This window comes from Glandiceps talaboti, chromosome 10 (assembly GCF_964340395.1).
Source record: "Glandiceps talaboti chromosome 10, keGlaTala1.1, whole genome shotgun sequence".
Lineage (NCBI taxonomy): Eukaryota > Metazoa > Hemichordata > Enteropneusta > Spengelidae > Glandiceps > Glandiceps talaboti.
In genome coordinates, this window is record NC_135558.1 from 24,233,926 (window position 1) to 24,254,702 (window position 20,777).

At 37.2% G+C, this 20,777-nt stretch overlaps 1 protein-coding gene across 1 annotated transcript in view; it reads right to left on the minus strand.

Annotated features, from left to right (window-relative positions):
- The window catches only part of LOC144440767 (aromatic-L-amino-acid decarboxylase-like), a 52,166-nt gene that overhangs the window by 15,780 nt on the left and 15,609 nt on the right, over positions 1–20,777 (minus strand). Inside the window, exons 4-9 of the mRNA XM_078130146.1 lie at positions 18,409–18,522; positions 17,283–17,402; positions 8,079–8,213; positions 7,481–7,624; positions 7,199–7,265; positions 4,225–4,319 (exon numbers count right to left, since the gene is read on the minus strand). Of these exons, the coding sequence (XP_077986272.1) occupies positions 4,225–4,319; positions 7,199–7,265; positions 7,481–7,624; positions 8,079–8,213; positions 17,283–17,402; positions 18,409–18,522 (675 nt within the window). The remainder of the gene's footprint in view (positions 1–4,224; positions 4,320–7,198; positions 7,266–7,480; positions 7,625–8,078; positions 8,214–17,282; positions 17,403–18,408; positions 18,523–20,777) is intronic.

Here is a 20,777-nt window from a genome sequence, read left to right on the forward strand (position 1 = left end):
AAATGGTGTGCTATTCAAGGGATCCAGAGTGATCATACCGAAAGCTAAATACGTCCAGAGATGCTAAGTCGCATACACGCCTCCCACATGGGTGCAGAGGCGTGTCTACGAAAAGCAAGAGACCTAATATTCTGGCCATGTATAGCAGGTGAAATTAAGGATGCTGTAAGTCAGTGCACAACATGCAATGAATATCAACAGAATCAGCAAAAGGAACCCCTCATGACATATGAAATACCAGATCGGCCTTGGAGCAAGTTAGCAATGGACCTTTTCAAATGCCGAGGAAAGGACTATCTGATCACAGTAGATTTCTATTCTGACTTGTGGGAGATTGACCTTCTTCCCAATACCACAGCTTTGACAGTGATCGAGAGCAACAAGATACAATTTAGCTGCTATGGAATACCTGACACCGTCCTCTCAGACAACGGCCCCAGTTTGGCAGTGATGAATTTGCCTGTTTTGCCAGGAAGTGGGAGTTTCAACACATCACCTCACCATACCATAGCCAATCAAAGGTAAGGTAGAAGCAGCAGTCAAAACAGCAAAGAAACTCATCAAGAAAGCTGACAGAAATGGCAGTGATCCATGGAAAACAATACTTGACTGGAGGAATACACCAACTGAAGGGATGGGCAGCAGTCCAGTACAGTGCTTATATAATGTCACGACGTACTCGCACACTCTTACCAACAGCCAACAAACTACTCCAGCCAAAGGTCTTGGAAGGGGTACAAGAAAACATCAGACAGCGTCGTAGAAAAGCAAAAGCCTACTATGACAGAGGTGCCAAAGAACTACCAGAGTTACAAGTTGGCCAAGCTGTACGAATGAAAGCATTACCAACTGATAGGGAGGGCCGATGGCGATTGGGTACCTGTCAACAAAAGGTAGCTCCCCGCTCTTACATTGTTGATGTTGATGGCCGCATGTATCGCCGAAATCGCAAATTTCTCCACAATACAGCCGAACAAGTGCCCGTGCCTGAAGACCGTGAAACAAACACTCAAATGACTTCAGTTAATGAAAACACACAAATGACACAAATGAGTCCAGTTGAAACACCAATGTCCAACCACCAAGACGAGGAGGAAATCACAAACACAGAAACAAAAGATAGCAGTGACAAACCTGAACCACAGGTCATTGAGAAATCTCCCAGATGTACACATACATGGGTTATCAACGCACCAGTGCGATTCAATGATTACAACATGGGCTGACAAACAACCATGTGACCCAAGTACATATACAGGCCATAATAATGCCTAACCTAGGGTGTGAGCCTAGCGTCGCACAAATCTCTACTTTGTAGCACTAACATATATATATCTGCGATAGTTATTCAGATTTTATAAACTTGCAGTTAAGTAGTTTTTTTATTATTATCCTTTTCTCATACAAAGAAATTACCATACCAACCTGAATGCAGCATCTATGAAAGAACTGACTCTTGACATTATACAGAAATGAAAGAACTTATTCTCTACAATATACTGAGCTGAAAGAACTAACTCCTTACATAATAGAAAAAAAACACACAAAGAGAAGGATGTTACGATATTGAAATACATTGACTATGTAGCACGCCCTCTTGAGGTGGAGCCATGTTGTATTGTTATAATAAAGACAATGGCTTTCTAAACATGGTGTCAGAAGTGGGGATTTGTAACCAGCTGCTTTAGTTGTCTGATGGCTTCATCATGTTGTGTTTGCCAACACCATACTGCATCCTTGTCTGAGAGACGTCGTAATGGCTCGCAGACATCAGACAGGCGGGGGAGAAATCTGGACAGGTATGTTGCGAATCCTATCAAGCGTTGGACTGCCTGGACATCATTTGGTTTTGGCATTTCAATTATTGCTTTTATTTTCTCTGGATCAGGGCGTAGGCCCTCATCGGTGAACAGGTGGCCCATCCATAGTACTGACTTGAGGAGTAACCGCATTTTCTTTTTGTTTAGCTTGAGATTTATTTGTTTGGCCCTGTCTAGTAATCCAACGAGACACTTGTCATGGTCTGCCACTGCATCCTCATATGTTGGTCCATAGTCAAATACTATGATGTCGTCTGCTGTCACCTCTACATTGTCCAGTCCTTCAAGAACCTCATGCTGTCATCTCTGGTATTCTTCGGGGGCTGTCGCTATTCCAAATGGCATGCGTAGCCAGCGGTAACGGCCAAAAGGTGTCCACATCGTTGTCAGATAACTGCTTTCCTTGTCAAGTTTCACTTGCCAAAATCCATCCTTTGCGTCAAGTACAGAGAACACTTTGGCCTTAGCCAAACATGGTAATATGTCTTCGATGGTTGGCATCGGATAGTGTGACCGTGTCAGTGCTTTATTCAAGTCCTTTGGGTCAATGCAGAGACGTAGTTTACCAGGTTTTTTCACAACTACCATGCTACTGATCCAGTCGGTGGGTTCTGTCACTTTAGTAAGTATTTTCTGCTTTTCCAGAGATTCTATTTTTTCTTTAGCTCTGACTTTAGCACTACCGCAACTTTGCGTGGCTGATGCTTGATTGGTTTTACTGATTGGTCCACTTGCAGGTGGTATTGCCCTGGTAGGCACCCAAGGCCTTGGAATACATCTCTGTAGTCTGATAGTATCTTATCCTGTGTCAATGGTGATGTATATTGGTAGACTGTGCCCTTGGCAGTGTTTGCACTCATTTTCTTCACTGATGGTTTAGGAGTCTTCACCGAATATATTGGTATAGTTGTTGCCATATTCATTGTGTGTACTGTCTCCGGTACATTTACTGTGAGCAGGCCAAGTGTTTGACAGGTATCCCCCGACAGTAGTGGCTTTTGATTTGTGTCGATAATCTGGAACTCAAGTGTGTATGATTTGTCATTGTGGTTACAATAAAGTCAACATTGTCCACGTGGTTTGATAATATGTCCTCCATATAGTTTCAATGTGGCACAGCTTGGTTGTAGTCTGGGCTTACCATCTTGGCATATTTTACAGAAGTCATTGTAGCTGATCACATTACATGTGGCACCACAATCTAGTTGGCATGACAACTGATATTCGTGACTGCTATCTGAACAGAGTTTGAGTGCTGCAAACTACTGTTTGCCTTTTCCTTTGAGAGATCCAATGCTGTGTTCAATCTGCAGGACAGATTCGTCAGATGAGGACTGGTCATGTTCACTGTCTGTCTCTTCTTCAGCTATCATGTGAACTCTGCATTTATATTTTCTTTGTCTACACACCCTGGCAAAGTGGTTTTGTTTGTTACACACTCTGCATGTTTCCCCATAGGCAGGGCATTTATTTCTTTCATGTTGGCCACCACAGTATTGGCATGTCTTGTTTGATGACTCCCTTCTCTTTTCTTTTGTGCCATTTTTGTCTTTGCTTGGCCTCTTCTTGTATTTTGATGTGAAGTTTATTTCTTCCAGTTCGGTTGTTTTAAATTTCTTCAACTGCTTCTGTGTGACCTCACTGGTTTTGCATATCTCTATGGCCTTGTTTAGAGTAAGCTTTGATGACTCCCTTAACATCCTGGCCCTTGCATCACCATCTTTGGTTCCTATCACTATTCTATCACGAATCATGTCATCATGTAATGTACCAAATTCACATGTGGCTGCCAGCTCTTGCAGTTTATTGAGATACTCATAGATAGTTTCCGATCTGTCTTGGGTGATTGAGTTGAACACAAATCGCTCGTATACCACATTTCGGTTGGGGTCAAAGTGTTTCTTTAGGTGGCATAGTATGTGCTTTGTTTCTCTTTTGTCCTCTTCTGTTATGTCAAGATGTTTGTATGTGCAGAAACATTCTTTTCCCATAACTGATATCAGGGTGGCTACTCTAATCTTGTTGTCTTTCTTATCTAGCTCAGTTGCTACTTCATACAATTCCCATTGGTCTTGAAAAAATGACCAATTTTCCGCTTTATTTACCTTCATGTCCACGGGTGCGGGCACTGGGAACGTGTTCGACGCCATTTTGTTTCTATTGTTTATATTATAACAATTAACACAACGTGGCTCCGCCTCAAGAGGGCGTGCTACATAGTCAATATATTTCAATATCGTAACACTATCTACTGCACCCTCAACTTATCTTACCTACTGCACCCTCAATTAATATCGTACCTACTGCACCCTCAACTTATCTTACCTACTGCACCCTCAATTAATATCGTACCTACTGCACCCTCTATTAATCTTACCTACTGTACCCTCAATTAATATCTTACCTCAATTCCATTGAGTAGATGTCTAAACTCTGGACAAATAAATGAACTGCCAGCATAGGCTGCATCAACATGTAGCCATATATCTTCCTCATGGCCTAGTGTGTTAAATTATATGATAAACAAAAGTTTATATTGAGAATGACATAGTCCCCGCTATGATTGGGTTTTAAGGAACTGGCAGTTTATGTTGTCATTTTCTTGATATTACTACTCTGATCACGCAACAACACTTGTGAACCTAAATCAAACAGACTTAGATATGTTGTGTCTGCTCGTTGGACATGGAACATGCCTACTCATGTTGTGTCTCCTTGTTGGACATGGGACATGCCTATTCTTCAAGATGACATGATGGAATAAACCATTCAACAAGAAAGGATGGGTTGGGTATTGGGGGGGGGGGACCTGTTCAAGCATGTCTGAGTTATGGCTTTCAACATGAAAACAGCGTCAACAAAATTGCTGCCAGGCAGCCATATCGGATTGTATCACGACGAAAATGGATATGCACATGTATGTCATAGGACACTGTCCTAATACTAACTTAGAATGAGATCTGTTCAAGCATGTCTGAGTTATGGCTTTGGACATGGAAAATTCGCAAACAAAATGGCTGCCAGGCAGCCATATTGGATCGTATCATGAAACAAATTGACGTGCATATGTATGCCACTGTATGTTGCCCCTGTACCAAGTTTGAAAAAAAAAATTGGTCCAGGCATCTCCAAGAAACGGCTCGGGACGGACGGACGGACGGACGGACGGACGGAACCCAATCCATAAGTCCCTGTCCCGGACTTCGTCCAGCGGGGACTAAAAAATAACATCCATGGAATCAACACTAGGAATAATTGACTGTCTGTAGTACAATTGAATCACATATCCCAATTAATCAGACATTGTAAATATTACCTAAAGTTGACAATATAACACATAGATTATAGTGTGGTGAAAAATGCAAATCTTGAGCATAAGTTTGGTTTTGAATTTGTCACCATGTTTGTTTGAGTACTAGCCTTCTTGCCTATATATGCAAAGCATTCATTAAATATTCACTGGCACAAGTTAGGTTGTACAGTTTGTATATTGCCAAAAAAAAAATCTTTAACTTTAAGAGAACCTCACTCAAATGACTGTATCAAGAATGCAGGCAGAGTCTGACTAAGTCTGATCCACCTACCATCTATAAGTTAGTCATATGTGTTCATATCAGTGAACTCCTACACTGATGAAATTAGAATGCCCTTCCAACATTTTTTAGTTGTAATTGTAAAGTGTAAACTTCAATTTATTTCCTTCATAATTCATAAATTGTGTTTTTTCATCATAAATGTAAAAATTCACATTCTGTCTTCGTAATTTATAATTGAACATTTATTTTTTCAGTAAATTGTACTGGGGGACCCCAGTTTCCTAATTAAGTCCATCACTGAAGAAGTCTGATTTTGTCATGAAATAAACTTATTAGATAAATTGTTCCTGCGCACATGCCAAGGATTGCGTTCACTTTTCGACAGATGCTAGCTATAATTCATGGCCATTGAAAAGGTCACCTAATTGTAGACAATCTGTGGTGTGGCTTCTATATATGCAGTTAAATTAGACTAAAATCTTGTTGACAACACAGCCATTAATTGTCCAAACTAAACCTACTATGAAAATGTTGAATCAACTTTCTGTAAGGGAGCGATAAGTTTTTACGGCCGGGGGGGGGGGGGGGGGGGGGGGGGGAGTTCACTCAATCTAAGAGATATCCTAGAACTTTTGGTTACTATACCATGAATATTTTGTACGTCTGTGAACAGACAATCATACTTCTCATAGGGTTCCTATCTAAAGAGCTTTATACATGTGAAACAATGGATTTTGAATTTACCAGATACACTTAAAACTACTGAAAATGTAACGTAAAATTAACTATGCAGTGTGCAGTATTATGCTTTGAGAATAGAGTGTCTTTTGCAAGAACAAAAAGAGTGTTTTTTGTCAACAGATGGGGGGGGGGGGGGTCATTGTGTTTTTTTATTTGTCAGAGAGGGGGGGGGGGGTTGGATTATTTTGTGGATGAATTGCAGAGGGGGTCACTATTTTTAAGTACAACATGAACAAAAAGTCACCGGCCCACCCCCGGCCGTAAAAACTGATCGCTCCCTAAAGAGTAAATTTTTAAATCACAATGGAATGTTGTAGAAGTAATATAGCATATTAAACCCAGTACATGACAGAGCCAGTGTGAAGGGATTGTTGCAAAGTATATCATAGCAACTTGTTAGCCAATCAAAACACATACATTATGCAATATTATAATGATTCACTATGAGTAAACTAATCAAAAAACGTACATTATGCAATATTGTAATGATTCACTATGAGTAAACCAATCAAAACATGTACATTATGCAATATTGTAATGATTCACTATGAGTAAACCAATCAAAACATGTACATTATGCAATATTGTAATGATTCACTATGAGTAAACCAATCAAAACATGTACATTATGCAATATTGTAATGATTCACTATGAGTAAACCAATCAAAACATGTACATTATGCAATATTGTAATGATTCACTATGAGTAAAACCAATCAAAACATGTACATTATGCAATATTATAATGATTCACTATGAGTAAAACCAATCAAAACATGTACATTATGCAATATTATAATGATTCACTATGAGTAAAACCAATCAAAACATGTACATTATGCAATATTATAATGATTCACTATGAGTAAACCAATCAAAACATGTACATTATGCAATATTATAATGATTCACTATGAGTAAAACCAATCAAAACATGTACATTATGCAATATTATAATGATTCACTATGAGTAAACCAATCAAAACATGTACTTTATGCAATATTATAATGATTCACTATGAGTAAAACCAATCAAAACACATACATCATAGAATGATTCACTATGAGTAACTGCATGCACATGACACAATTCTACTTACAGACTTCGCAAATCTCTTTCAGATTATCAAAGGCACAACTTGGTGTTGTTCCAAGGGTTGCACATACCTATAATTAAATGCATTGTAACATTTCAATTGAGAAAAAATGAAGACATTGAAAATGAAACACATGAAAACACTATCCTCCTACAAAGGCCGGGTTCAGTTTTGATATTTTATCTGTCATAGACTATAGCCCTTTTGTCAGGAATGCAGTAAAATTTCCACAGTTTGGTGGTTACAATTATATTTAATATGCATAAAGTAGAAGTTGCGACTTACGAAGAATGGGATAAGACCCATTGCTTTGTCTTTTTGAATGGCTTCTTTCAAGGCTTCACCTCTGAGACTAAACTTGTCATCAGTTGCAATACTTCTCATCTTGACACAGCCAATCAGACCAGCTCTTTCTACTGAGGAATGGGCCTGTTGGATCAATATCAAACAGTGTGTTGATTGGTTAACATTGTCATTTATCAATTTGAAACTGTCAATCCAATTATACATACCTAATTATGTAAGATAATAAAAAACATTTGGAATTATGACAAGCATTTGTAGAAGATATAACCCCCCCCCCCCCCACCCCACCCACTGGTGTGCTGTATAATATGGCAAAGTTTTAGGGCTAATTTGATTGCTGTCTCTCGATACAAAACTTCAGAATTTATTGACCAAATTGCTATTTGACCTTGAATATGGAGGTCAAGTCATAGGTCAATTGGTATAAAAAGAAAGCACACATGCACACACAGATGGATGCATGCAGCTAGATGAACAGCCACACAGATGCAACCCTCATGAATGTATGACTTTAAGCCCCTTTTGGGTCACAGTTGCCAGGCTAAACAAACACACATCAAGAATGTATTGAATTTACCTGGTCTGATGTGTAGGCCACCAGTTTGGACATGACCGCACAATCTTCAATGTCAATATTTTCATACTTTATTGCTTTAATCCTGTTAGTCCTTGCAGACAGCAGTGCTACTAAAGTAGCCTCACTAGCAGTGCCCTACAGTAGACAGTCATCAAAACATACTTATCAAAGGTCTGAATGTAATTTAATGTGTTTTTAAAACTACTTTTTTTCCTTATTTTTACATAGTTTTAATGTTTGTATTATATTGTTTTGTATTGCATTGTATTGTGTTGCATTGCATTGTGTTGTATTGCATTGTATGGTGAATCTTCCATTTTAATGAGTTGAGATTGTACAAAATCTTGGCAATAGGAAGTACATTTGTAGTATGTAACACAGCCCTAATTGTTGCAATTGTGATGGAAATTTATAGGCATACCCAGTAAAATGTACACCTACTATAATTTCTCCAACCTTAGAGCACATCACAATATAGTTTAGTGATTTATTTATATTCATACTTATAATTATCTTTGTTCTTGATGGGTTTTTTTGTATGTTTTTGACTATAGATAATGTATTTCTTACATTATTTCATGTCAAATAAAAACCTGATGAAAATAATGTAAAAACAAATTATCAAAGTTACATGTATGATACCTCCCCTAGCACCCCTTTAAATACCTGTATGACCCAGTTCCCCTAGTACCCCCTTACCTGTATGACACACACCGTGTCTCCTTACATGACACCTCCCCTAGCACCCCCTTGCCTGTATGACCCATCCCATGTGTCTATCATGTATGACACCTCCCCTAGCACCCCTTTAAATACCTGTATGACCCAGTTCCCCTAGCACCCCCTTACCTGTATGACCCCCCTTACCAAACGAGTACATCTACTCTTCATCCACAGTAGATGAAATGTAGATGAAAAGTAGATGAATTGTAGACAAAATGCATTTCTCAAACAAGGCATGAAGGGCACATACACACACATACAAATACACAAAAACACTACATATACATTTACTTGCATCAAAGTTTATTCATGTTGTAATTTGGCCAGGTTGAATGTACATCAGAATGTAGAGTACTTTGATTTCCTGAGAAGGATAAAACTTTGAATAAGTTAAAGGTCTTTCCTTTATGCTGTTGATGACAGTCCTCTTGGTTTATATGGCACTAAAGGCATGGTTGATCTGTTCTATCATTTTCCCTTTTCATTGCAAACCTGAAAGAGAGAAAAATAAAAGTGGCTAATGTCAGACTACACAATACACAATCATTGATAGGTGACCATATTGACAAGTAGTCAAATATTTTACAGCTCTGTACATACTTTCCAACCAGTATTAAACATGACAAACTGACTACTAATGACATGTCAGGATTAATTGCAAAGTTTATTTAACTCATCAACCATTTCGTGAAATCCTAGACCAATGTCACAGCAGAGCTGCCACTTCCAGGGATAACGTGGTCTTCATAGTTGAGCTCATTTTGAGAGAGATCAAGTCCAATGATGAACATTTCAAACACATTGGCATAAACATATTAATGTTATATGGTCTTTGATAAATATTGAAACGAGCCAAAATCTGGAAATTCTATTTTACTCTCGACATCTCGTTCAAGTCAAGCGACAGCTAGCTCAATACATGTGTTGTTGTCAATGTTGATATCATGTCTACATATGACGTAGCATACAGCATTTACTTTATGCAATTATGTTAGCAAACACATGATTGGTTGAATTTCTCTAATTATTTGTGTCTTGACTAATCAGAACGTCTTAGACATTCAGACTCATTTTACGCATTCAGCGCATGCATCTTTTTTCACCATATAGTAATCACTGTTGTAAAGTTTACTGTTCGAAGTGTATGAAACTTTTAACGTGTTTGAGACAGTTCCACGTTGTATTTATAAGTATGTGGCGATATTTAGAAGGCGGCAATGAGCGACATCAGCGAGTACCAGTATAGTGGGCTAAAATATGCTGTCGACGCGTCATGCAGGTCAAAAGTATCGTAATTTGCTTCTTGTCGGTAAATAATTAAAAAAATCAGACAAATAAAAGTAATTGAATGTGAAACACGCGACATTACAAGTGTTTATGTATATCTAGTCTAGCCGTTTTGATTTATTTTGCCATAATATGGGGACATAATATTTTAGCATTTATACCCACAGACACTGACAATTAGTCAGAAAGTGTGTGTGAGTAAATATTGGTAAATGTTGGTTAATAAGACATGTAGACTGTAGTTTTTGTTTACTGATGTCTATTACAACCACCAGCAATGTATTTTTTCACAATGCTGTTGAGTTTTATTCACCTGTTGACTACGCTCGTCATAGGCTACGTGCTAACCAGTACCCCTTATGACGTCATATAATCCCATGGTCTAGGTGGGACCGGAAATACTCGAAAACTCTCGAAGTAAATCCGAAGGGAACTGACTGAAAAAAAGGTCATTTTAAGGTGTTTGCAGACGCTTTTTAAAAGTTTTAAAACCAGAATGCGTTTCACAAACATGTCATCTAGCAAATTAGCGATAGTGAATGTGAGCATTTTGAATCACCTTTAAGGTGATTTTGATTACCATGGCAACACATGTTCATAAAATGAGCCCCTTTTATGAACTCAGCATGACAAACTACCACAAGTTATGTTTCTCTTTGCTAAGTTGTATTTGTGTACTAGTATATTTGTATTTGTATTTGTATTTGTATTTGTATTTGTATTTGTATTTGTATTTGTATTTGTGTCGCTTGGACTTTTGTGAGTTGTATACTACATATCCTCGAGGACCAATAAATAAATAATAAATAATTTTCAAATAAACTTTATTATTAATAAAAATATTATATATTATTTTAATTATGTATTATATACTATTTAATTATTATCATCATTAACAAGACTCACTTCACATCTTTATTCATTCAAAACCACACACTACATTTAAAGTAAATTATGTTTCTCTTTCACTGAGGAAAATGTACACACATATGTTTGGAGTCCAGGCAGTACTTCTATACAGTTCTATATTTATTTCTTTGCACATTTGACCTCTGATGATAAACTTTCTCTTGGAAAATTTTTTGTTGATGTAAACAGTCCTCCAGCAGTTGGCTAAATGACTGTATTGTATTCACTTTACCATGCTTGGTATGGCATGTTGTTGTGCAATACAGATTGATTAATTGATTGATATAATGATTTATCTATTATATTATATAGTAAGAAATTACAAATTATTATTATTAATAAATAATATCTACTGGAAAATGTAGTAATTAATAGTGGACAAGGGTCTGTATGTACAAGTAGTGCTATTCATATCAGTACCAAAGTGCATGTGTGTACTTCTATAAAGTGCGCCCTCAGTCGGCCAAAATATGTCTCAAATATGGCTGAACACAGTGCACAGGTGTCTGTATGCGAAGTGTGAGTGTGTACCCGTCAAAGACATTGAAGTTAATTCCTGGCTTGTTTTGGTTCGTTTTTGGTTGGTTTTGGTTAGTTGGTTCGTTTATGCTCGTTTATGGGTCGTTTGGGAAGTTTTAGCTAGAATTTCCAGATTTTGGCTCGTTTCAATATTTATCAAAGACCAACATTATACATATCAATGATATCTTTACTTGAAATGAGGCAATAGATATGAGAATGATTTAATTACAGAATAATGCTATTTTGTGGACTTCATTATGTATTTACCAGTTACGGTTGTTTTTCAGTCAAGTTGATTCACTGGTGCCAAAATGTCTAGAGCTTCCGAACAGCTAATTGACAAGCAGCCAAGTGTCTGGTCATGTTACTGGTCGGTAATTAATGGCCATAGTTGTATCACAAAGAGAAAGTGTGAACAGTGACATCGTGTATCAATGTTTACAACCGTCTGAGTTACAGTTATACACTGGTAAAGCATCACGAGTTACCTGCCGTAGATTTTCCAATAATATTCTTCAGTGTCACCAGAAAGTGTTATGATACATGAGGCTTTCAGTAAAATGGTAAATTTAAAGTGAAAACACTTCAATTTGGGGACATCTTAGAACTATATCTCACGACTGCTACATCCAATATGGTGGCTCAAACTATCGCAAGATTTTGAGTCCCCAATATTAAAGTATGTAAAGTATAGCGTCTCACTCACGATCGACGAGACTTGGAGCAGCTGATCGTACGGTAACTTTTAGCAGTTTGTTGGCATTCAATTTTCAGTATTTTATGCTTTCCTGTGATAAACATAGAATGAGCACTTCGATATTTAAAGACTGGTTTCAATTAGAAGCACAAGTTTCTGACATGTGATATTGTTTCCTGAGTGAATACAACATCGATCAGACGTGCATGGATGTAAAAAAATCTTATCGATCGTGAGTGCAATTTTTCGATTTTTTGGAATATTGAACATAATGATGTCCACATGAAAATAATAATTTTCAGTGACAGTAAGGTAACAAAGTCATTGGGTGCTAGTTTGAAAGAAGAACTTACCTTTTTAGCATGTAATTTGGGGAATCACGACACCATAAAATTTACACTCCGACTGTATATGAGGACTCCAAACTAGTAGTATGTCATTTGCCACTGCAAGGCAGGAAATGTGTGTTTGAAAGAAAATTTATTTGCATATATGCTAACGACGCAACATGCCAAATGGAAGAATTTGTCTACTTGGACTTAATATTGTGCAGACAAAATGTAGATGAAGGCTTTGTAGTTGTAGATGTAGATGTATACATGTAGATGAAGGCTATGCTTGTAGATGAAATGTAGATGTAGAGCCAGTAAGAAATCTCATCTACTGTAGATGAAGCAGTGGCTTGAGAACTTAGTAGATGAAGTGTTGAGAAGTTTCGTCTACAGTAGATCTACTGCGGACAAACTTCATCTACAGTAGATCTACTGCGGACAAACTACATCTACAGTAGATCTACTGCGGACAAACTTCATCTACAGTAGATCTACTGCAGACAAACTTCATCTACAGTAGATCTACTGCGGACAAACTTCATCTACAGTAGATCTACTCATTTGGTAAGGGCCATCCCCACTGTCTCCTTACATGTATGACACCTCCCCTAGCACCTCCTTGCCTGTATGACAACTGCAAAACTAATCATGAACCAGCCTATGACATCTGCCCCACATACACACTTGCTGTAAAGTACTAAATAAAAAGAACAGTAACAGTAACAGAATAAGTAGATTGATTAACATTTGTTGAGAATGTAAAAAAAAATACCACCGTTGTAGCACAACTGTACAGTTTAAAAAAATGTTTATCCATATGCTAGTCCATGCCAATGGTAGGGTTCATTTGCTGAATGACTATCCAGTTGCCTATCCAACCATGTTGCTATCTTTACGATATGTGCTACCATTTGGCTGTTGCTTTGGGCGTGGTCTTGTTGCTAGGCAAATTTACATACATTTTTTGAATGTTTATTCAATTGTCTATTAAACCCAGTTGTTATCTTTGTGAAATACACCACCGTTTGGCTGTTGCTATGGGTGTGGTCTTGTTGCTAGGCCCATTTGCATACATTTTTTGAATGTTTATTCATGTCTTCCTATTCCTGTTATCTTTCCAATGTACATGATTATTTGGCTGTTGCTATTGGCGTGGTCTTGTTGCTAGGCAAATTTACATACATTTTTTGAATGTTTATTCAATTGTCTATTAAACCCAGTTGTTATCTTTGTGAAATACACTACCGTTTGGCTGTTGCTATGGGCGTGGTCATGGTTGCTAGGGTATTTGCATACATTTTTTTGAATGTTTACTCACTTGCCTACCAAATGATGTTGTTATTTAACCAAAATATACTGCCTTTTGGTTGTTGCTAAGGGCATGGTCATGGTTGCTAGGGCCAATTTTGTCAAAATGTTTTCAGCCATGCGCGCAGTCCTGAATTTTCAGACATGCACGCAGTCCTGAATTTTCAGGCATGCGCGCAGTCCTGAATTTCAGTGCTGCAGCAGTGCCACAGGACTGCAGAAAGCTACGGTCAGCTGTTTTGAACCATGGAGGTAGAAGGATTAAGTCCTACTAAAATAGTCCCTTTACAGACCATTTTACTTCAGATGTACTAGACAGTCAAAGGTATGTGAAACCATATTTGTATAAAATGCGTACAGCCCACAAGTGAGCACGTACTCACTACACTAGATTAGAACACTATTTTACCTGCGCAGTGAAGATGTGCAGTAAAAAGACTAGTTTTCAACCTTAACACAGTGTTTTTTCTGTAAGAATTTTTCAGTGCATATTGCATACATATCCCCTATGATTTACACATATTCGACATATACATGTAGTTTCTGAAGCCAGTAGTGGACCATAACAATCTGTAACACAAATTGATCCAACGGATACTAGTACATTGAGTTCTGTTACATGAAACAAATCATTAATTGATAAAGTAGTAAGGAATAACCTGGTTAAAGAAATAAACAGCTGAAGCCACAGAGGAGGGCGAAGTCTGACCAAATAGGATCAACTCATCTAGAATATCATGGTGTAGATTATATGTTAGTTACACAAAGCATACCAGATACTGGGGTGATATGGTGACTTGGTGAGCTGAAAATTTCTGACAGGTTTCATTGCACAGATATTTATAACGAGTAAAAACTTATCATAAATATAAATACATGTTGAAAACATTATGGTAATATACTAAGCTAACTTTTCATTGCACAGATACTAGTACATGGCATTCTGTTACAGGAAATTATTATATAAGTATACTATAATTTTTCTTAATGATAAAATAGTTTTAAATGGTATGGCATGCAACTATATACTTTGAAAATTATTCTCAGTGTTAGTATTCAGAATTAAAATTTCAATTGTGATGTCTTATCACCTTGACATATTAAAATAACACCAGCAAGCACTCTTTTAGTTTTAGTCCGTGAATTTCAAAAATTTCTAGGGGTGTGAGGAACCCCCTCCTCCTGTACCTACCCTCAAATTGCTCCCTTTTATTTTGATTCAAATTTTATGTACTATTATTACTACCTTGACAGGTTAAAATAAGACCAGAAAGCATTCTTTTGTCCTTGAATTTCAAAAATCTCCATGGATGGGAGGGGGTTCCCCCTCCCATACCCACCCCACTTGCCGCCCTCAAACTTTGATTCAACTTATACTGACTAATTTCCAATTTCACTAGCTACTTTGGGAATAAGCTGCATTCATTGTTACCTCTTCCTTAAACTAGTCGTATACATCCACCATGTTATGAGAAAATTCTGTTTCAAAATAAAAAGTTTGATGTATGTATGTATGTATGTATGTATGTATGTATGTAAAATGGTGGGATGGGTGGAAGTTTACTAAAAACATTTGTTTCAAGGAGAGAGAGGGGGGGGGGGGTTACCCAAAAATTTCAAGCCAGGCAGGGCAGGGGGGTTACTCAAATGTTGTTGATTTTCAAAGCAATTCCTCCAACCCCCCCCCCCCCCCCATAAATAATGACAGCTCCCTTACAGGTATGACCCATCCCATGTCAAGACTCCTTACATGTATGACACCTCCCGTAACACCCCCTTCCATGTATGGACAATTACCCTATGTTTTAAAAATCCCCTACACACGAATTGTTACCTGAAGGCCTCTCCTGTACCTGGACCTTGTCTGTATAACACCTCCCCTACACCTCCTTACCAAAATGCCACCTTTCCTGCAACCCCTTACATGTATATGAGACATCCTCTGCACCCCTTAATACCTGAATGACATCATCTCTGAATCTCCTTGCCTAAATGACGGCTCCCTCTGCACCCCGTAGTATAGTTAGTTTGCGGGCTGACAGGCTGAACTGCGGGTCAATTTGCAGGTCGTTCAAAACAAGTCTTCTTATGATATGAAAATGAAAATGAAAATGCTACCTTTGCATATAACCTTGTCCACGAAATATACGTAGTGCTTTCGAGGCCGTCATTAGTTCATGAAGACCGCGCAAAATGTAAAATCACTGTAGATAAATGAAAAGGACTTGAGCAAGGATGCTGGTCAGAGCGGATCGTGGAGTGACCCACCATTGGTCTTGCACAATTCACACCATCCGGTCACTCAATTGTTTCAACATGTCAGAGATGTGGTACGTATCGATTAAACATTTTGCACTTTACTCATTGAAGTTCATGCAAATTATGTTGATTGTTATAATAGAAATTGTTGCGACTGCATTTTAAATATGGTCTAAGATGTCATATGTCCTCACTATGATGATGATGATTGATTTAGTAATGATATGAATAGAATACAGCACAGGGAGCTGTGTTGTTACAATAATAGAGACATAATTACTGGATGTACTGATTTCATTATTCAGTTTAAGGATTGTGGCTGTTCCATCATTCCTTTCTGTTCCTGATGTAACTACTGATGTAATATTGTTGTCATCTTATTTGGGATTTAAATAGACATCATTTATTTATGCAATGACTTCGACTGGTGTTTATTTTTTTCATTCCAATTGTTAGTTGTGCTCTTAGTTTTGGTCTTTGACAGTGACAACCTTGTAGACTAAAACTACAAGACTCACTAAGGGCATTAGTATGAATTATGTATACATAAACTATACACATTGGTATTGTGGATGTTTAGCACTTTTCCAGGTTAACTATAAGGAAATGTAAACATTCAAAATAAGTGACACAATTAACTACAAAATAAATTAAAAGTGGGTTCAACTGAGTAGAATATGTTGAAATAATCATTTTTGAAAATAGCCATCATGTTTAAGGGGGAGAGTAAATTATACAAATTGTGTGAGCAATTAGCCCAGCACACCAGCAGCCATGGCCAGTAAACAAGTTTCTTCGGTAAAAAAAATAATTAAAATGATGAAAAGATAACAGATAACCCGCACAATAGTAACACTCCCAGGCCCGCAGCCTGCACAATAGTAACACTCCCAGGCCCACAGCCTGCACAATAGTAACACTCTCAGGCCCACAGCCTGCACAATAGTAACACTCCCAGGCCCGCAGCCTGCACAATAGTAACACTCCCAGGCCCGCAGCCTGCACAATAGTAACACTCCCAGGCCCACAGCCTGCACAATAGTAACACTCCCAGGCCCACAGCCTGCACAATAGTAACACTCCCAGGCCCGCAGCCTGCACAATAGTTACACTCCCAGGCCCACAGTGACCCGCAACCTGCACAATAGTTGCACTCTGCACTCTTACCTGAATAACGCCTCCCCCTGCACCTCCTTCACTCACGATGAAATCTTTTGGCAATTTCAACATCTTGGCAAGCCAGTCCATCATTACAATTTCTAGTTCAGTACATGCTGGGCTGGCAGCCTGAAAATAGCACCAAAGGCATTGAACTTTGAAGTACATCTGCATCCTATGCAAGTTGTAGACAGTTTTGTAAATTTGACATAATTTAGTGGAGGTAGTGATTGGTACTAAACACAAGATATAGTTGTTTGGTTAAGTTGCTTAGGTTTTGCAGACTCACAGGGCAGACTAGTTGATGCATGTATGCATGCACAGATGCATGGAGCATACATTGTAATAGTCTCCCCTTTGGGTAACTAATATATACAATCTAATTTTTTCCCCAAATCACACATCTATGGGGTTGATCCTTTTATTTTGAAAAATTCCTGACCATACAACAATTACCTCATCAAATATCATGAAAAATCAACCCATTGGCATATATATGGTGGAGATAACAGTATTACACACACACACACACACACACACACACACACACACGTGTGCATGCACACACGCACACTTGTATGCACACACACACACACACACTTCACTATACCTAAGCACTATACTTAAAGTGGCAAAAGCTTAGTATATAAGCTTTTTACTCAAGTGAATACATAAAACCACACTACAGTATAATGTTGATGTCAATGCATGTCTTCTATAACATTTCGATTATTGTCTTCTGGTATTGTTAGAGCAGTTGATTACATAGTACAGATTTCATGAATATTTTTTGATACATATAATAAATAACGTCATTGAATCTGTTATGGGTTATATCTTAATACCCGGTTTGAGTTCAGTCAACTATGGTGATTATATCCTTCAGTACATACAATACTGCAAGCACCTTTACATATACAGCAAAACTTACACCCAAATACATATAAACTGAGTTTCTGCCCCTTAAACTTGGTTCTGTAATCTCAAAAAGTAAGAACAACTCTCATACCAATTACCCAGAGACATTACAGTAACAGTATTGTTGTGAGGTTTAGATTCTTGACAGCGCCCTCAAGCGACAGCGCCCTCAAGCGACAGCTTTAGGAAACCACCTGTTGATTGTTGGTTATCTTACCCAGTTAAATCCTATACAACCAATAGCATCAGACAACATGTCACCCAGAATTGCTGGGTAGGAATTACCAGTTGGAAAATATGCATGGAAATGCGGATTATGCCAGTGCGTGATCTGGAAAAGAAAAAAAATATGGAGGAATTCTCTTAGTGCCAAAAAAAATAATATTTCTTGATACCATGAAAATAATGTAATTTCTTACATTCCTCTCCTGAAAATGACATCATTTCTTACATTTCTCTCCTGAAAATGACATCATTTCTTACATTCCTCTCCTGAAAATGACATCATTCATACATTCCTCTCCAGAAAATGACATCATTTCTTACATTCCTCTCCAGAAAATGACATCATTTCTTACATTCCTCTCTAGAAAATGACATCATTTCTTACATTCCTCTCCTGAAAATGACATCATTCATACATTCCTCTCCAGAAAATGACATCATTTCTTACATTCCTCTCTAGAAAATGACATCATTTCTTACATTCCTCTCCTGAAAATGACATCATTTCTTACATTCCTCTCCAGAAAATGACATCATTTCTTACATTCCTCTCCTGAAAATGATATCATTTCTTACATTCCTCTCCTGAAAATGACATCATTTCTTACATTCCTCTCCTGAAAATGACATCATTTCTTACATTTCTCTCCTGAAAATGACATCATTTCTTACATTTCTCTCCTGAAAATGACATCATTTCTTACATTTCTCTCCTGAAAATGATGTCATTGATACATTTCTCTAACTTCTTATGATGGATTTCACGACAAAAGACTATATTGTTGAACAGCATGACTTGTGTAGAGAGGGTATTCAATAGTGGCTTTCCCTTTATAATTGTGAACTGGCTGGCAAGTTACCTACTTCTGTTTGGATGTAGGATTCTGATTGATATGTATAGTATAGTATAGTATATATATATATATATATATATTTGATCCTAATTTAGGGGTAGCAGTTTCATTTTTGACTTGCAACTTGAAAGATATTCAATATGATCACCATTTATAATCATAGTGTTTTCAGTAGGTATTGACATCTAGCTTAAAATTTGTTGCAAAGTTTGAAGATCCATATCCCAAATTGTAAAAGTAACAAATGTCAAATTTATACAATTTTGGTATGAGATACTCAAGGCAATTAATTGAATTATATAATTTATGTATGCAATTAGTATTTATTGAATGGACATGTGTTAGCATATTTATTTTCTAGCCGCTATGGGGTTACTTAGGTTGTTCCCGATATTTATCTTCATTCAGCCAAGGAAAATATGAGTGATGTATTTGTCACTACAAGTTGATAGACGAGTAGTGACAACCCTTAGGTCACAATTATTTTCTAGCTGAATGAAGATAAATATTGGGAATAACATAATTACGTGTACCAGTGCCAGTAACATTAAAGAAATTGGGGAAAGTAATGGTAATTTTGAATGTTTTGACTCAGATATTTTGAACACAGCAGAGTCAATGATGTAGACATGCATTGCCATGATGTAGAGAATGACCAGAGTATATATTCCATATTTTTTGCTGAAACTGACTTGTTCATGGTATAATAATAGATAGAAGTCTAGTACCTAAGCACTGTGTAAGGGCTGTTTTGTAGCAACTATTTTCAGCCAAAGGAAATATTGTTACATAACAGCATTTGTGGGAATATTGACATATCATATACTAGTGCACAAACATAGAGGGACTGTGGCCCATAAAGTTATTCAATAACTGTTTTATAACATATCACATTCTCAGCAACATATTCTTGCCAGAATCAAAGTCTAAAATCTAAGTTAGAGTCTAAAATCTATTATGTCAGTCTAAAATCTATTAGGTTAGCATCTAAAATCTAAGTTAGAGTCTAAAATCTAAGTTAGAGTCTAAAATCTATTATGTCAGTCTAAAATCTATTAGGTTAGCATCTAAAATCTAAGTTAGAGTCTAAAATCTAAGCTAGAGTCTAAAATCTATTAGGTCAGAGTCTAAAATCTATTAGGTTAGCATCTAAAATCTAAGTTAGAGTCTAAATCTAAGTTAGAGTCTAAATCTAAGTTAGAGTCTAAAATCTAAGTTAGAGTCTAAAATCTATTAGGTTAGCATCTAAAATCTAAGTTAGAGTCTAAAATCTAAGTTAGAGTCTAAAATCTATTAGGTCAGAGTCTAAAATCTATTAGGTTAGCATCTAAAATCTAAGTTAGAGTCTAAATCTAAGTTAGAGTCTAAATCTAAGTTAGAGTCTAAACTCTAAGTTAGAGTCTAAAATCTATTAGGTCAGAGTCTAAAATCTAAGTTAGAGTCTAAAATCTAAGTTAGAGTCTAAAATCTATTAGGTTAGCATCTAAAATCTAAGTTAGAGTCTAAA